General features: G+C 42.5%; 1 protein-coding gene across 7 annotated transcripts in view; it reads right to left on the bottom strand.

The window, feature by feature from the left end:
- The window catches only part of CUX1 (cut like homeobox 1), a gene marked incomplete at both ends in the record, with an annotated part of 282,299 nt that overhangs the window by 121,942 nt on the left and 141,979 nt on the right, over window positions 1-18,378 (bottom strand). For all 7 annotated transcript variants that reach the window (XM_082008642.1, XM_082008646.1, XM_082008645.1 and 4 more), the window contains 3 exons: window positions 13,853-13,919; window positions 14,727-14,803; window positions 16,772-16,895. In XM_082008642.1, coding sequence (XP_081864768.1) covers window positions 13,853-13,919; window positions 14,727-14,803; window positions 16,772-16,895 — 268 coding nt within the window. The remainder of the gene's footprint in view (window positions 1-13,852; window positions 13,920-14,726; window positions 14,804-16,771; window positions 16,896-18,378) is intronic.

Below are 18,378 nucleotides of genomic sequence, written 5' to 3' on the forward strand. Positions count from 1 at the left end.
GCGGGGAAATATTAGACACCCCACTGTCTTTCTGGCAATTGGAGACATTCCTCAACAAACAGCACCTCAGGAAGGGAATGAAAGGGCAAACAAACCGTGAAACAAATCAATGAGTTCAATTATCTCTCTCTCTCTCAGAAAGGAAACTTTTCATTTTTAAGGCTGTTTCATGAAATCTTTTAATGACAGCCCTGAACAAGGATGCTGGGCACTCCGGCTGCATACCAGCTGCTTGGCAGTGCTTTTTATTTGTTTTACACGAGACAGAGATTCCCAAACATAGAGGGTGAAACACAGAGCAAGGTATAGGAATCTCTCCGCAGAACAGCTCTACTTACCCTTTGCATTATTGTGACCACGTGGGATAACAGGCGCTAGAAATTGTTCCCACTTCCCCTGAAGTGTCTCCAGCAAAGAATGAATTTAGATTTATTAAAATGGTTAGTTACTCCATGGTTAAGTTATGTGTTCCTCACTACTGGTTAAGGCTGTGTGCATTTCACAGTAATTTATGGCCACACAACTCGTAGATGACACAGCTCACAATGATGGAAATGGGTGTTATATTTTTATGAAAGCCATATGTGCCCCTCAGGTTATCTGTCTGATGTAACCACTGTATTCAGGCAGGTTAATAATCCACATACCATAAATGGGGAAATACACAGGAAATGAAACATCAATAAATACAATTTCTTGAGGAAACCATGCAAAGAATCATAGAATCACAGAATCAATTGGGTTGGAAGGGACCTTTCAAGGCCATCTAGTCCAAGCCCCCTGCAGTGAGCAGGGACATCTTCAACTACACCAGGTTGCTCCGAGCCCCGTCCAGCCTGTCCTGGAACGTTTCTAGGCATGGGGCATCGACCACCTCTCTGGGCAACCTGTGCCAGGGTTTCACCACCCTCATTGTGAAAAATTTCTTCCTCTAGTCTGAGTCCACTCTCTTTTAGTTTAAAACCATCATTCCTTGTCCTATCACAACAGGCCCTGCTAAAAGTCTGTCTCCACCTTTCTTAGAAGCCTTCTTTAAGTACTGAAAATCTGCAATAAGGTCGCCCCGGAGCCTCCTCTTCTTCAGGCTGAACAACCCCAGCTCCCTCTGCCTGTCCTCACAGGAGAGCTGTTCCATCCCTCTGGTAATTTTGGTGGCCTCTTCTGGACCCTCTCCAACAGGTCCATGTCTCTCCTGTGCTGAGGGCTCCAGAGCTGGACACAGCACTGCAGCGAGGGTCTCACCAGAGCGGAGCAGAAGGGCAGAATCCCCTCTGTCACCCTTCTGGCCACACTGCTTTGGATGCAGCCCGGGAGACGGTTGGCCTTCTGGGCTGCGAGCGCACATTGCTGGCTCATGTCCAGCTTTTCATCCACCAGTACTCCCAAGTCCCTCTCCACAGGGCTGCTCTCCATCCCTTCATCCCCCAGCCTGTACTGATACCGGGGGTTGCCCCAACCAAGATGCAGGACCCTGCACTTGGCCTTGCTAAACCTCATGAGGTTCACACAAGCCCACACAAGCTTGCCCAGGTCCCTCTGGATGGCATCTCGTCCCTCAGACATGTCAACTGCACCACTCAGCTTGGTGTCATCTGCAATTGCTGAGAGTGCTCTTGATCCCACTGCCTATGTCACTGATGAAGATACTACACAGTGCTCGTCCCAGTACAGACCCCTGAGGGACTCCACTCATCACCGATCTCCATCTGGACATTCAGCCATTGACCACTACCCTCTGCATGTGACCATCCAACCAATTCCTCATCCACCCAACAGTCCACCCATCAAATCCATCTCTCTCCAATCTAGATAGAAGGATGTTGTGTCAAAGGTCTTACGGCAGTCCAGATGGATGACATCAGTAGCTGTCCACTATGTGGACACTGTTCACTGATGTGGTCACTCCATCACAGGAGGCCGCTAAGTTGGTCAGGCAAGACCTGCCCTTGGTGAAGCCACGCTGGCTGTCTTGCATCCCCTCCCTGTCCCCCTGCACAGCTTCTAAGAGGATCTGTTTCATCATCTTCACAGGCACAGAGCTGAGACTGACAGAATGGTAGTTCCCAGGGTCCTCCTTGCTACCCTTTTTAAAAATGGGCGCAGCATCTCCCTTCTTCCAGTCTCCAGGGACTTCACCTGACTGCCAGGACTTTTCAAATAGCAATGACAGTGGCTTGGCATCTACATCAGACAGTTCCCTCAGGACTCTGGGATGCATCTCGTCAGGTCCCATAGACTTACGTACGTCCAGGTTCCTCATGAGGTCACAAACCTGATCTTCCCTTACAGTGGGAGGGACTTTGCTCCTCCAGTCCCTGTCTTGTGGTGGGAAGCGACACTGCCAATGAAGACTGAGGCAAAAAAGTTCTTGAGTACCTCAGCCTTCTCCTCATCTGTTGTTACCAGTCTGCCAGTACCCCCCTCATCAGGGGGTACGCCTTCTTTGATCTTCGTTTTCTGGCTGACATACATCTAGAAGCCCTTATGATTATTCTTTGCATCTCTTGCCAAGTTCAGCTCCAGCTATGCCTTGGCCTTCCTGACCCCATCCCTGCATAACTGGGCAGCATCCCTGTACTCTTCCCAGGGTATCTGCCCCTGCTTCCACTGCCTGTGCATTTCCTTCTTGCCCTTTAGTTTGACCAGCAGGTCTCAACTCAGCCATGCCAGCCTCTTGCCTTCCTTTCCCAGTTTCTTATACCTGGGGACTGAGAGCTCTTGTGCTCCATGGAAAGTGTCCTTTAAGATCTGCCAGCTCTGTTCCGCTCCCTTGTCCCCGAGGGCAGTTTCCCAGAGGGTCCTATTGACTAACTGCTTGAAGAGCTGGAAGTTTGCTTTCCTAAAATTCAGGGTCCTGACTTTTCTCTTTGCCTGCCCCATATCCCTCAGGACTGCGAACTCCATGAATGCACGATCACTGCAGCCCAGGCTGCCTCCACTCTTGATGTCACCTATTAGCTCACTTGCGTTTGTGACCAACAGGTCCAGTATCTCATCCCTTCTAGTAGGGCTGTCTATTATCTGGCTTAAGAAGTTATCCTCAATACATTCCAGGAGTCTCCTGGATTGCCTAGCTCCCCAAGTTACTCTTCCAGCAGATGTCAGGCTGGTTGAAGTCCCCCAGCAGGACAAGAGCTTGTGAGCGCGACGCCTCCTATAGCTGGAGTGAGAAGGCTTCATCAATAGACTCCCCTTGATCAGGGGTCCTGTAGTAGACACCAGACAAGGTTCCCTTTGTTGCCTCGGTCTCCGATTCTTACCCATGAGCTTTCGACCTGCTCGTGGCTATTCCTCAGAGGCAGCTCTTCACCTTCTAACCATTCCTTGATGCAGAGGGCAACGCCTCCACCCTTCCTTCCCCGCCTGTCCCTTCTGAATATCCTGGAGCCATCGATAGCCGCACTCCAGTCATGGGATTCATCCCACAAAGTTTCAGTAATGGCAACTAGGTCGTAGCTTTCTATAAGCACAGTGGCTTCCAACTCCTCCTGTTTGTTGCCCATGCTGTATGCCTTCGTGTAGAGGCACTTCAGCTGGACTGTCGGCCATGTCACCTTCTTAGAGGAACACCCCTTAATTCTTTTGAGGTATTTCATGGGCATTTCCCTATCGGCCCCTATTACCTCAGGAGCCCCTAGCTCGTCTCTGTAAGGCTTCAAGTGTGCTGCAGTGTAGCCCACACATCTCTGAGCAACAGGCTGAGGGCCCTCGCTGGTGCCCCATCCCTCCAACCTTGGTGTGTCATCCCACAGCTTGTCACAGGGAAGCCTGATATTATCCCCCGCCTCCCCTTCAAGTCTAGTTTAAAGCCCTGTCAATGAGCCCCAGAAAGCTACCTGTTTCACAGCCCTCCCCTGCAACATTGCCTAGCACCAACCGTAATAGAAAGATTCACTTTTCCCAGTGCTGAATTTTAAATCAAAGGAAGGAAAAGGAAGAAAAGGTAAGCTATGGGACAAAAGTTGCCATGGCACTTGCTCTATAATTTTTTCTCATTCATATATACATATATGAATACGTATGCTTGTTAGTATAGTTGGAAACCAGACTGACTTCAACCAAGCAATCCAGATTACGAGTGGTTCAACCACGAGTTCATCCAGAAGGAGGTGTAGGAGGGTAGGTTTATCATCTAGCAGGTGCAGTCCAGAAGGAAATGAAGAGATTTATGCCTGGTAGCCAGCACAAAACAAATCAAGTCCAGACTAGCCTAAAAACTGTGTTGTGGGGAGGAAAAAAATACACTATTCAGTTGAAGATCATTAGTTTAAGGGAAAGAATGAAGACAGGTTGTATAGTTGGTGATCACAAGTAACCAAAGATCAGCTATTACAAGCCACTGAAAAAATGCTACAAAAGATTAGTAACCCTAAGGCAGTGCCTCAGCCAAATTTTTTTTTTTTTTCAAAATTTGTTACTAACAGGCATTTAAAACTTGCAGGTAAGATTCAATCAGCTAGGGTTTATTCTAGGCATCAAGAATATCTAAGCAAAATAAGGGAAGAAATAGTCCGTCCTTCTATCCATTGATTTGATTTCTTAGTTTTGGTCCTTGCTGTAATACTGATTGCCCTCCACATCCCTGACCAATCTCCCTGTGACTCAGTTTCTCAACATGTTAAAAAATTGGGAGGCAAGGCTGTCACAGGCACAAAATCATAGCCTTCGCTATGATCTGCTCCCGCAGAAACACACTAGATAAATGTTAAGGGTTAATAACATCAGGTTTACAGGGTTGTAAATACATTTGTTTATACAATGCTTTACATGAATGCGAATGAAGTTATTAACAGGCCCGCATGTTGTCTATTGTTTTTCTTGGTTTTAGTGTCTGCAGCATCCTGTCTTATCCCTTCTGCTCAATGAGCTGGCTACCATCCTTCTCTTCCAAATCCCTGAATTAGTGCTCAGTCCTGATTCTTAGCTCCTTATGTTTGGGCTTCTCAGTTTTTTATTCAAAGATACTATTTTTTAAAACTTATTCACTGAAACATATTTTTTTAAAAAAATCATCAAGATAATGAGATTCAATTTCATCATACCAGATATTTTCTGTGACACAAAACTGCAATCCCACATGGCATTATTGTCTTTTAATTGAGATCAGAGGATATGTAAATGAGACAATATTTCTTAGGTCCCATTAAGTGATGTCTCCAGGATGATTAGAAGAGGCTCAACCAGACAGGACACAGTCCTCTAACATCTGTGCACAGCACAGCCGGCCTGAACACTGACCTGCCCCAAGCTGCAATTGCTTCTCAGAGAAGTCTTTGATTTACTGGAAATGTGGCCACTGTTTCTGGGCCACCGTGTCATGGCCGTATCACTGCCAAAACTGCTGAAAGTCTGCAGACCAAAATCCCCTTTTCTCCTGCAACCAGGGCACAGGGAAAATGCAAAGGTGCAAGTGCTGAAGGTGACTCGTGGACATAATGCACGCTTTCCTCCCAGCTCTGCTTCTGCCAGAGGCATCAAGGATAAGGGTTAAAATGGAAGTCAAAGATTTACATGGCAGTGGGCAGGAGAAGCAATTGCCAGAAGTTTTAAAGCCCTTGTGAAGGCAGCAGGGATGACCCATGCAGCAATGCAGGCACAGGACTTCATTCTGTAGCCGTTATCCTGAGTAATGTGAACACCCCAAAGTTCCCAACGTCAACAGTACTGATAGGTAATACAAAACAGAAATAATTTTTATTTTTAAAGTGACTATGGAGAGGATAATATCCCTCTTTCTGTAGTAAGGCGGCTTACAGCCGTGGTGTCATAGCAACACTTTAAGGCAGGGACAGGATCAGACACATTTAGGTATACATTCAATGAGACGCTGAAAAAGCTGTCTAATGAGGAAACAGCACAGGGATACTCTCATAAACGTTGTGCCCGATATAGCCACTGACAGTGACGGCACACACCTTCCTGTTCTTGGAAGAGGCAAACAAAAAAATCCAGTAAAGCACTGCATGACTGTGAAAGCTGTTTGTATGAAACAATGTGGTACATGGGAGAGCAGGTCTGCCAGCTCTCACAGCAAATGCATGGCTTTCCAAAAGGCAAGAAGATAACAGCAGAAGAAAGACTGTTTTTCAGGATACAGAGTTTTAGTGCTTGGGATCTTACAAAATCTCCTGAACTTCCATTCTCGTTCAGGACAGACGTCTCTTTCCACTAAATAAAGGGAGCACAGCACATGCTACGTGACTCATTTTTTCGCCTGTACTGTCGTCGCGTGGGAGTGGGAAAAGCAGCTGGAATCCATCTACAGAGCACAAGGAGAGTTTCAAGTAAACGCCAGTAAAGAAAGCCTCTGCATTAAATGCGTGGCTAGGTAGAGACGACTACTGCAGTAACTGCCAGTTTAACTGAGAGCCTGACGGAGAGCTTTGCTTTGTGACTGGAAGGAGGTAACCCTGCACACTATACAGGGCAGGTCCCGATTGAAAACAGATGAACCATTTGTTTCTGATGATTCAAGGATTTATCCTGATTGCTTTCCCCATGATCCCAGCCCAGCAGTAGCTGTGCTGAAGGAGCCATGGCAGAACCACATGCCCTCCTTGCTTTCACAGACAAGACCTCACAAGGAAGTGGTACTGTACCAAAATAACTCTGTCGATTTGCTACTTTGCATTCAAAAAAATGAGCCTATTATAATTTGTAGACATACATGAAAGGGCTGCGTGAAAACCAAGCTCAGCTGACTGGGACATGGAGGCCCAAGGACCTTGTCCATGCTCAGGGGCAGATGTGCCTTTGCCAGAAGGGTGCTCCTTCCCTGTAATTCACTCCTCTTCCTCACAAAGCCCTCCCAGGCACCTTACAGAGTTCAGCTGTTACAGATAAAATGAGCTACTGTGGCAAGATGGCTCAAAAAATTGGACTGCCCTTTTGTGGGACTCGCAGGGAAAGCCAGTTCCTGCTGGCAGGTTGGGACTGCAGGAACATGCTCATGGTCCCTCTGCTTGGGGGACTAAGGCAGCTTGCAATAGCCTGAAGTGGTCTGGCTCCAGCAAGAGCAAGTGAGAACAAGCAGGACAGGGACACTTCTGCCCCTTGTGATTTCATACAGACCCATGCACCAAGGACCCTACAGCCTCTTCCATGCAGATTCACGGCCAGGAAGGAGCTGAGGTTGCAGCCACAGACAGGATGACCAACAGCATGGCTGGCACGGTAGCTAAGACCCTCTGATGCAGTATTTTGCATGTATTTGGAGATTTCCATCTAAGGATCTCATGTCAACCTGAGGTTATAGATAACAGGGTGATGACTAGAATATGCTGGAACACCCTCAGGCTATTTTTTTCTACTTTGGGTTGTTAAGTAACGCCAGCTTTTAGGCTATACTAGAAAAAGGAACTGAACAGTCTCACTTGAGGTTAAAAAACAAACCAACAAACAAACAAAAAACCCTGAAGGACCTAGGGCACTTTGTGCCGTCAAAAAGTTACATTAACTAATTGCAAGTTTAACAAAAGAGACAACAGCACCCAGCTACAGGACTAACTCCTACGAACTCTAAATGCTCCATTTATATGGAGCTCTCAGAAATACACCCTTAGAAATTAAGAAAAAAAAAAAAATCTTTTTGACAGTTTGAAGTTTGTCGTTTATGATTCTCATGTCTGCATATTTCTAGACACCAGCCAAGACCAGACTTGTTGGCTTTGAGCATTATACTTACTGCTCATGCCTTAGTTTCCCTACCCAAAGTAAAGGTTAATGACAACATTTCAAAGCAAGCACTCAGTATTTCACGAAGGCAAGTATTTTACAGTAACACTGTAATTCACTCCCCACAGCATACTGACTTGCAACTTTTCTGGTTTGACTGAAAAGGCTGAACCAGAAATTTGACAAAAAAGGCTGGTTTGCACAGGGCCTTTCAAGCCCTATTTCACACAAGAGCTTTAGACCAAAATAAGCAGCAGATCTCCAGCAGATCACCGAAGTATTTTCATTCATCTTCATTTCTAGGTTTTTAAGCTAAATATTAATGCTACATAGTGACTTTCAGCCTGTTGAGTTTTGCATAAGGCACAGTTAAAACTTTTAACAAATATCTCAAATGGTAAAATGCAGACAGAACTTTCTATAAGATTTAAGACATTCAAATTTTCTTTCCAACCCCCCCCCCCCTTAAAAAATTAGTTCTCTCTATCGTCTTCTCTGGTTTGTCCTTCCCCCATTACCGCTACTCGTGGGGTTTCACTGATGGCAGTATGACTAGGAAAAAACTAGTCAAAGAGAAAAAACTGTAAAAGACATGGCCTATGAAGTTCTCCATCTCCTGTTTTTAGGGAAATCACTTTAAATACAGCAATAATTCCAGAGACGAGCATTAGAAGTTAATGACTCATCAAAAGAACAGGAAATAGGAAACTTTTAAGACCTTAAAGGCACAGCAAATAGAAGCTATTTCATGTCATGTACAACACAACCACCCTAACTACAGTATTTCATGCTCAATGGGGGGAAACAGCATTTGAGACCATCTATTACAGTAATTATGTGATGCTGGAGGGAGCACAACTTTATTTTTTATTCAGTTTGACCCTGAGCACCGTCAAAATGGAAGACTACAAACATTTGAGAAGTGATATATTGGCACCAGCCAACACTTAAACAAGAAAGATTTGTTAAAAAAAATTAAAGTAAATAATTCATAGGCCAAATTCAATTCTTATATTAGGAATTATTCCCCTGAAGTCCAAGTTAACTGAGATTTGCCCCAGTGTAATAGGAGATTTCACATGAATACCTGAACTCCAATTCCATCACATAACTTTAGGCAGAAATAACTCTTCATGAATTCTCTAAAACTACTGGTCCTCTATCTTCAAGCCCAATCCTACACTCCTTCCTTGCCGAAAGCCACATCTTTAGAACTTTATTCTACATTGATGCCTGAAGAACAGGTCTGTTTGATAATGAGTAGCAAGAGGAGCACCCTTCACCCCGAACAGCCAAAACCGACAGGCACTCCCTTCTGTTACTGTATTTTTGCTGTATAAGCCACAAAACCTCTCCCTTTCCCCACAACTGAGACTCAGGTGCCTTGTGCCTGCATGCAGGTAGCAGGAGGAGCTGTTTTCCTCCCCGCTGTCCCTCCCCGGCCGCCCTCCTGCCTGTCTGACACCATCGCCTGCCTCTGCCCCAGCTCTCCCCAGCTGTCACTCATCTCTGACTTTGTGCAGATTACTTCAGGATTTATTTTCAAGCAGGATATAGGGTTGAAAATAGGCATTACTGCGTCCTCCCACTCCTGAGCTTCTACCTATTTGTTTCATTAACTTCTTTTACATTGTCATGATATCATGCTGTAAGCTCTGTAGGGCAGAGACGGCCTTTGTAAGAGATACATGCACAGTGCCCACCCCGGTACACCCCGCCTCGCTGACTGAGGTCTATGACCACTGCAAGAAAAGGAGTATTAAATACTGATACTGAAAACCTGTGAGTCAAGTTTTCCGATTCAGGCTCTAAGACAATGAAAAACTCTCCTTTATTGTGACGTGGGGACTGCCAGCTCGCAGACCGCACTTTCATCAACCGCTCTCTGTTCATTTCCAGATTTAGTTTTCATTAAAATGTAGTCCAGGATTAAAATAAGTCAGCCGGATCTATACGGTGGGGTAATTTGCAATAGTGCACCAGCGTACAGTCTTAATGATGCTACACCAATATGCCCTCCTGTGTCACCCTTAGCTGTGTTGCCAAAAAAAATAATAATCAGTCTGATCTGTGAAAGGACAACATCTCTCTGCTTCATATACTGGAAGGCAAAATATTTTTCTACAAGTTACTGAAAGCAGTTGTTTTAGGATGACTACTTTAGTAAATACGAAAACCTTCTTCTCCATTGCGTTTTCTATGCATATGCATAGAAGAACAAAAAATCTGCATCTTGCAGAAAATTGCATAGGTAACAAAACTGGCAGCTGAGCTGCTTTGGCTGACAACCTTAACCTAAGCATTTTTTGCTTTGTGTTGTTTATGAAGGCTTTTTATTGCAGAAGGGGGGGCAGTACCTAAAATCCTCACAAGGCTACTTAACATTTACTGCTGAAAATATAGCATTTCAGTGAAATTCGATATTTTCTTTCATCAAACGCAGGGAGCCTCAACCCACATGTTAACAGTAATGTAACAAGCCTACTGTATGTGCTACAACCGAAGATCCTTTTCCAATTAGAATTCATTTAGGTTGGGGGAGCGGAGGGGTCGGAGCAAAGAGGTGGCTCTGGAATTGATCTAGAAGTGGAATTCAACCATTCTGGCTGGGAGCATTAACGGCTCAGCTGGGAATCCCAAACACTTGCTCGGACTCTGCAGTGAACCAAGAAGTGAAAGACCAATGTTAGAAAGGAGAACAGTTTGTCCCCGGAAAACTAAGGAAATGCATAAAAGAATGTTTCTTTTTTTACAGAGGAGGAAGAAAAAAAAGTCTTGTTACACTGGGGGGGGGGGGGGGGCGGGAAATCCCAACATTCTTTAATTTTCCTGAAACTCAAGTCTGAGTTTGCTTTTCAGTTCCAGCTCCGATAGAATCTCCAGATCAAACTCATTAGTGTGGTTAAATCCAGGTTTGCTGATAGAAACGTGTGGGACAGCAAACAAAATCAGTATCAGGCCTCGAGAGAGGATGTGCCTCTTTAATTGAAAAAGGCAGAGTAATCATTCATTTATTTAACCCAGAGATGATTATAATCTGAAAACCTTGAAATCCTCTTACACAACAACTGTTTTGGCAAGCCCCTCTGTGTTCCAACAAATATTAAACTGTGCTTGCCATTTGTCTAAGGAATCTTGTATTAATAAACATGAAGAAGAACACTTTTACCTCCCACACTCAATGACAGAAGAAAACAAAGACCAGCTGTATTCATCAATGGATCCTTGTTCTGCACATAAAGGCTAATTACATTTTACTTCAAGCCTACACATGGAAAACTTTGCTGCTGCCATCTTGTCAAATTCAGCTTCTGATATTCCAGCTGACAGACTGCAATGACTGCACGTAATAAACTTCTTTTTGCCATTAACACCTTCAGCGCCCTGCACGCGGGGTATCGCGGGGCGCAGGGGAGGGGGCACGGGCAGCACCTCCGCCCCCGCTGTACACACGTTACCTGCTCGCTGGCAAAGGGAACGGGGGATTTTCATAGACCGGGATGACGGAAGCTAATTTGACTGAAGATTTTAATTTCGGCAACTCATCTCATTTGAAGATGCCTTGCTAGCATCAAGTCTGGACGGTACCTCCGTACCTCACTTGCACATAGTACTTTGAACGGGGACATTTTGAAAAGATAAACAAACAAGTTGACATAATGATTTCCAACTTTAAGATCACAACAACCAGTCGCTAAGACAGAAACCAGACTCCTTAATGCTGATACTGAAGACTTCTTACTGTGTATTTCTTTTGCTGCCTTTTTTTTGTTTGAAAGATTTTCAAAGTTACAAACAGTTGAAAGACAGCTTTATTCCAAAACTGAAAATCTTAAAAGCACTGTTAGCTTTAAAAAATTGACAATTATCTTTTTTTTTCCTGAAGGCACTCCAATTCATCTGCATCAAATAAGTGTCGGTAAAACTAACAATTCTGGCCTAAGATAAAAATCACATGTTTTTAAAACATAAAATTAAAATTGGCAATACAAGTAGCTTTTCAGACTTAGATCAAAAGAGGGTTTCTTTTTATAAAAGAATCAAACTGTCTTTCACCGTTTTTATTGGTGTTTTTTCAACATTTCTCCCAGCTTTTACAATTAAAGTAGATGACTCAATTTCACTGTCTACATTCAGTTCCCTTTTCATGTTTTTCTAGATTTCCATATTGCAAAATTTGGGCTACAAATGCCACAGATGACTGCTGTTATGCAAGAACTATTCCTGCCATAAATATCTAAAACAATGATAAAATATTTCTGCTGCTATTAGGTCCCACAAGTTTGTTTTCACAGTACATTAGTTTGGGAGATAAAGTACATGCTTAATGTCTGCTTCAGGATCAGTTCTGTGATCACTATATCCCAGACCCAGCCTTCATAATCGTTCTGCTACAGAACACAATAAACTTATTGTTACTGCAGATGCTACTAATTTTATGTAATTCTATATATATTAGGTAAGAATCATATTCAAGATCATATGAAAATATTTCCATGTGAATCTCTCTGAAAGAATGAAACACATTAGAAAAGCAAACAAACATTTTAGAGTACATCTTTTGCTCAGTAGAAGATAAATTACAGTACTTAGGGAAACAGTATTAAAAACTGAAGCAAACACTGCAAATAAAAACACTAAAAAGGGTGAGGGGTTATTAGGTTCAGTGCCTACAACCACTGAGCCCTGATCTCCGACTGCTCCTGCAGAAGTAACTGCAAGACAAAGTAACAGCAACAGAGCTGCCAGCATCAGTTACATGCAGGGGGGGGAAAAAAAAAAAAAGGCAATCTGCAGTAAGTTAAGGCTCCATCAGAAACACCATTTCTATATGTCTCAGAGAAGGATGAAATCAATGAGGGAACAAAAAATACTTTTGATCATCTTATATGGAACTCAAAGGAAATTGGACTTAGAGAGCAAAATCAAAATTTACCTAAAAGGTTATGTTGAACGATGTAGAAGGTGTTTCAACTCCCAAGTGCCGATTCTTAACTACTATCAACTGTAAGCTCCAAGATCCCCACATACTCTGTACAGAATCAGATCCTCAATGCTCATAGAACCACACACTAAGAGATTAAAACTCCTTGCCAGTTTGCCTGGTTTTGAAAAACCTGTATTGTCTGCCATAAGCCATACCAGAAAGCACTTACCTACAGACAAAAACAAGACCATGTCATTCCTCCCATCAAATGTAGGCTACAGTTTCTCTTGCCCCAACACAGAGACTGCCAACAGCCTTCCCGTCCCATTTCTCCTGCACCAGAATGGGTGGTAAGGGCAGGAGCAAGGCCTTTCCTCTCCATTTGCCCAATCACCTGCCCACCTGGATGCAGAGGAGAAGCTGGGGCTCTGCAGGACGTGGGTAGTGGGCACAGGGATGTGACCTGCGTCTTCCAACCCTTGTCCTCACAGCAGGCCAGGAACACCCATCTGAAATAGCTGCTTCTTTCCCATTCCATTTCCAGACACAGAAATGACTCTTTGGGCTTAATACTGCTGATCAAGAGAATTCCTTCTCATTACTAACTTTCCTTAAATATGAAGGGTTCAAAGAAAAACAGCAGAAGTCTGTCTCTCTTTTGTTGTTTTCTGCACCGATTGTGAATAAAACCAGTGGATAATTGAAAACAGTAGCCATTAAGAAGGCAAGGATATGTATTTTTGAGACTACCTTCATGTTCTACTTGAAAACAAGAAAAATGTGCCAAAAATGCTACTGTCAGTAATTTGGGGTGAATGTGGCAGCGTGATGACTGCTACCCCAAAAGCAGAAAGAACCAGCGTGCCTAACAGTGAAATAGAAATCCTTCACTAAACTAAATTTTATTTTCACCAAGATTGGAAGATCACAGTAAATATCTTATTTCTGAAATTGCCTTATTTCTAAACAAAATATAAGAGATACATAGTATAAGAGATACATAGTAGACGCAGCATCTGAGAATGAAACCAGGAATGCAGCAGCATGTGTGCCAGGAAAAATGTCTTGTTGGGTGGAAGAAAATATGAAAACTAATAATCTCTCTATAGGAGGCCAAATTATGACCGTGTTTTCCAACAAATTTGGACTCCTGAACCTCTTCCGTCTTGTCTGTCTCCAACAGACAGATGCAAAACAAAAAAGCAGTGATACCCTGAAGGAAGACATAGAAAGAAAACAGGGAAATCTTACTTTGCAGTAGTTTCTTCATCGTATTTTGTTTTCAGATCAAATAGTTCTGTTCTGGTTTTTTCCAAGGCTAAAAGGCATAAACATGAAGCATTACAGCACTGTAACAGCAGTGAAAAGCAAAACATTACTCCTTTTTCTTTTATTCAGCCATAAATAAAGCTGTACACCTCCTGATGAAAAATTCTTTGCTTTATCTTTCTACCTAGGCAAACCATTATGACTTCCAAAAAACAGAGCTTTTGATTTTTCAAAATTTCTTACGCTATTTCTTTTATATTGCAAAAATTCCCAGTTTCTGCCTAACAAAGCTAGATATTGCTAATTTCTTATTAAGCTGGCTAAACTGCTTATTCTTTTGAAATATTTATTGCAATAATTCAGGGACTAAAATTTCTTATGTTCTCATAGTAAACAAACCCAAATGTGTCCAGACCTGGAACCCATAAGATGCAAAGATGAAAATTAATGGCAAGCAAGTCACAGCAACAGGCAAGACACACTGGTAGAAACTGGGTTCATACCGGACCCAGATCACTACATGTATTTATCATAGTTCAGAAATGTGTGAAACCAGAGCAAAACACAACACGGATGAAAAGTTCCATGGTCTGCTTTAATGCAGCGATGCTCTAATACTGTACGTGCTTCATGCTTGGCCTTGTCCACGGTGTTTACCAATACAAGCCGCAACACAAGTGTTCACTTAAGGTGTGAAGCTGAAGAGAAGCTCCGATTCACGAAGCACGTTCAAGCTCTGTTGGATCTCTCTGCACTTGCAAGAGCTGGTTCACACACAGTCCTGATACATCTAATGATCTCTATCCTCTCACCTCCAGCCTCATCACTGGTATAGGTCAGAATAGCAATGCCAAACCTGTTTGCAAAGCTTGAACTTTGTGTTCGGTTTCTTCCAGCTTCGAGGCTGTTGACATCTGTGTCTCCTGCAATTTTCTATAAAAGGAAGAGACGAGGTGAGAACAGAGCTCGTAATCATGTTAAACAACTTACTTGTATTTTGCAAATTTGGAAGATAGAGTGATTAAATTTCTCAACTATAATCAGACAACTGACAACACCACACAGACTACAAGGTGCTTCAATGGGACCCATAAATCACGTCACATTGCAATGGTGCTCATACTGTGCAGTCCCAGTTATTAAAATTTTAACAGTGTAGCCACCTCATAACATAAGCTGTGAACATTATACAAGAGTTGACTGTTATATAAATGACAACTTTAGTGGAAGGTTTACTTGAGCATAATTTGTTTTGGAAATGTCACACACATTAAGAAAATTGTCACCAAGCACCCTCTGTTGTACAAAGTTAGTACAAGAAGAATGATACATTTCCATTTTACTGTCATAATGAAGAAATTTGTTGCCATAACTGATATAGTGAATAGATGCGGCAGCTGTTTCATCATAGCTGTAATGGATGCCAAATGCAGTAATATTATTAGCTACTCTTTAAAAACACACACATATTTCAAAACAAATCTCACTGATATTTTCTATACAACACGAGCAAACCTTTAATATGCTCACATTTCTTATGTACACAGGCAATATTTTCTTGTTTGTGTCAGTTATACACATTTTAACATCATCTGGCCATACAGTCACTACATTCTCTGCTTAAAGGCTAGACTACAGGAGTTATAAAACTCATCTTTGAAAGGGAGATGCTCCAACATCTGCCAGGAGTTCCTTTTTACGACATTGCTTTTAAGACATTCTGCAGATTTCAGAATTGTGAAACGGCTTATGAAACTACCAGCATCTTACCTGCACTCCATAGGGTGGCATAAATTTATTATCCAACACTGCTGACCAGGTTAGTAACTATTTACAGTGAGAAACATGCATCATTTCCCTTCATACCAAATTATATACTCCGAGAACTCAAAACCTCCCTTATACATACTTTTATTTGCATTCTACGACCTGCCATTTTATTTTAAGCATATCTAAATTGCACTTGTTAAAGCCACTGTTTACATGCTACCTATCAAAAAGTAACCACAGATATTGAGGAATTAAAAAAAAAAAAAAAAAAGCTTTGCATTCCCCAGTAGATTCTTCCCACTCAGACCTGAACTTAAAACAACCAAGCCACCAACTAAAAAGCTCACATAAACTGAAGGGCTTCCACACTAAGTTGAAGGTATTATAGCTTCAGTGTTACTGTTCTATGGGAGAAATAAATTCTCAAGGTAAGGAACACAGCCTGTAACCCTCTTAAGACCCTTGGTCTTGTCCTGCCCAATTTGTTTGCCCACTAACCCACAAGATTAAAACATTCCCTGCTCATTTGCAAAGGATTAGAAATGCATCCAAGATGCTTCAAAAAAAATCCATAATCAATTATCAAAATACTTCTTATTTTGACATGTAGGAATATGCAAACCTTTTCAGGATAATTCAGGAACATGTCCCCTCTCTTACAGATTGCCATAGGAGCAGGGGTGATGCATCTTTTACCCAGGCTCTTGGGTACAGTGTTTCATCTTAAACAGCTCAGGGTTGTACAGATTGTACAATGGTACTGTCACACACAAAGCGAACACAGCAGACTGAATTACACTGCTGGCTAATGGAGAAAGATTAGTGTCACAAAGGACAATACAGCTAGTGGAGAATAAAAGCAGGTTTGCACCCTTCTGAACATGACACCCCCCACACAACACTACTGCGAAGAAACAATCTGTCCTTGTTTTACTTCCACACTTTCACAATTGTTTTTCTGTGCAAAGTTGAGTATCAAATGATTCTGTGTCAAACACATAAATCACCAGAATTGCTCAGTATATGAGCTGTCCCAGTACACCGAAGAGCGAGTCCTGGCTGGGAAGATTAAACAGAAAAATACATCTCTCCTCCTCTACAATACCTACAGACACACACATGCACACTCACCTCTCCTTCTCCGCGAAATCATTTTGTAACTTCTGCTCTTTTTCAAGGGCTATATTCTCTGCTTGGTTCTTCAGGGTCTGTTCATATTCTCGGATTTTCTCTTTAAGTGCTTTTATTGTAACCTCTACAGAAAAACAATAGGGGAAGAATGAGTTTACACAGCTCCACGTCGTTCCGCAACACAAGGCTTTCTTTACCCTGTAGGCTCAGTGTGTTTTAAACTTTAGCTCTTCAACTCTGACACAAAATCAATGGATATGAGTCCCTTTGGAGACCTTTTACTCCCTAAATGTTAAATTGAACTTTAAGTGTTTAGGTTGAGAAGGATCAATGGAGTTTGCTGGAAAGCAGGGTGAAGAAGATTCGTCTAACATGACTTTAAAAAAAAAACAGAAGGGAAAAAAAAAAAATCAATTGGAAAATATAATATCACCCTTATTGACTAGTCTCAAATTAGCTCGCTGCTGAGTGGAGATTAATAAAGTCCCAGTGTAGGTTTAAGTATGCTTTTACACATAGGACAGTTAATTCACATAACTGTGCTCATGTTAAAAAAAGGCAGTTTTACTATGGTTCATGCACAGATGCCATCTAACACTAATTGAACACATATCTGGGATACAGCTATGTTCTGCTTCATAACTGATGAAAAGTACAGCAGTTAAGATTTAACCGCTGTATTAACAGTAGATCAGATTCAACAGACACTCTGGAGCCCTTCACATTCTAGTTGCTCTAACTGCCTTGTCATCGACACTGGGTTTTATGCGCAAGCATTAACTATTATAACTTTCTGAGTACTCTTGTAGCCTTCCAGGGAATTTGCAGAAACCCTTCTCTCAGATAAAGAAGGTATCTTGCATTTACTGTGCCTGGTAACGGATAAGAGAAGATGCATAAGCCCGCAGAGTTACGGCGCAGCATCTTGTTGCATGCCCTGATCCGTTCCTATGTGAAAGCCCTTTGATCCCACCCACAGGAAAGGACTGAATCCTTATAGGGCTCATGAGAGGAAAAGCAGGACATTCACCAGAGTATGCTTTGTAACAATAATGGAATTTGGAAAAAGCATTAGACTGCCAGAAGACTCGGAGCTAGCAATACATTTCAATGTACTTACACGGAGATGCGGTGGTTTAAAGACATCAGCTTATTAACAGATGCCATTAACAATGCTTTAGGAAAAAGTATCTTTGGACATAAAAAGTTTATCATTCTGCAGAAGCATCGTACAAAGATAAACTCTACTATGAAAAGTAAAGCCTAGGGACTTGGGGAAAAAAATCTCGATATCATCACACAAAACTATGCATAATCCTTTCAAAGCCTAGACTTTTAGACTTGACTAGAGGACTGTAAAGCCAAACAGTAGATAGCTGGTGACAAGGTCCACTGTCTGGGAATTACACTGAAGGCAGCTTGGGCCACTGTGACCACAAAAAAAAAAAAGGGGGGGGGTGGTGGTGGGGAAGAGCGGTAAAAATGATTGCCCACGAACCAGCTACTTCTGAATGAAGAAGCAGGATTTTGCTAGCCCTGCAAAAATCAGATGGGGCTCATTACTGAGTAATAGGCCATGAAAAGGACATGTCACACTTTAAAAAAAA

The sequence above is a fragment of the Phaethon aethereus genome (assembly GCF_964289735.1).
Source record: "Phaethon aethereus genome assembly, chromosome: 19".
In the NCBI taxonomy this organism is placed as follows: domain Eukaryota; kingdom Metazoa; phylum Chordata; class Aves; order Phaethontiformes; family Phaethontidae; genus Phaethon; species Phaethon aethereus.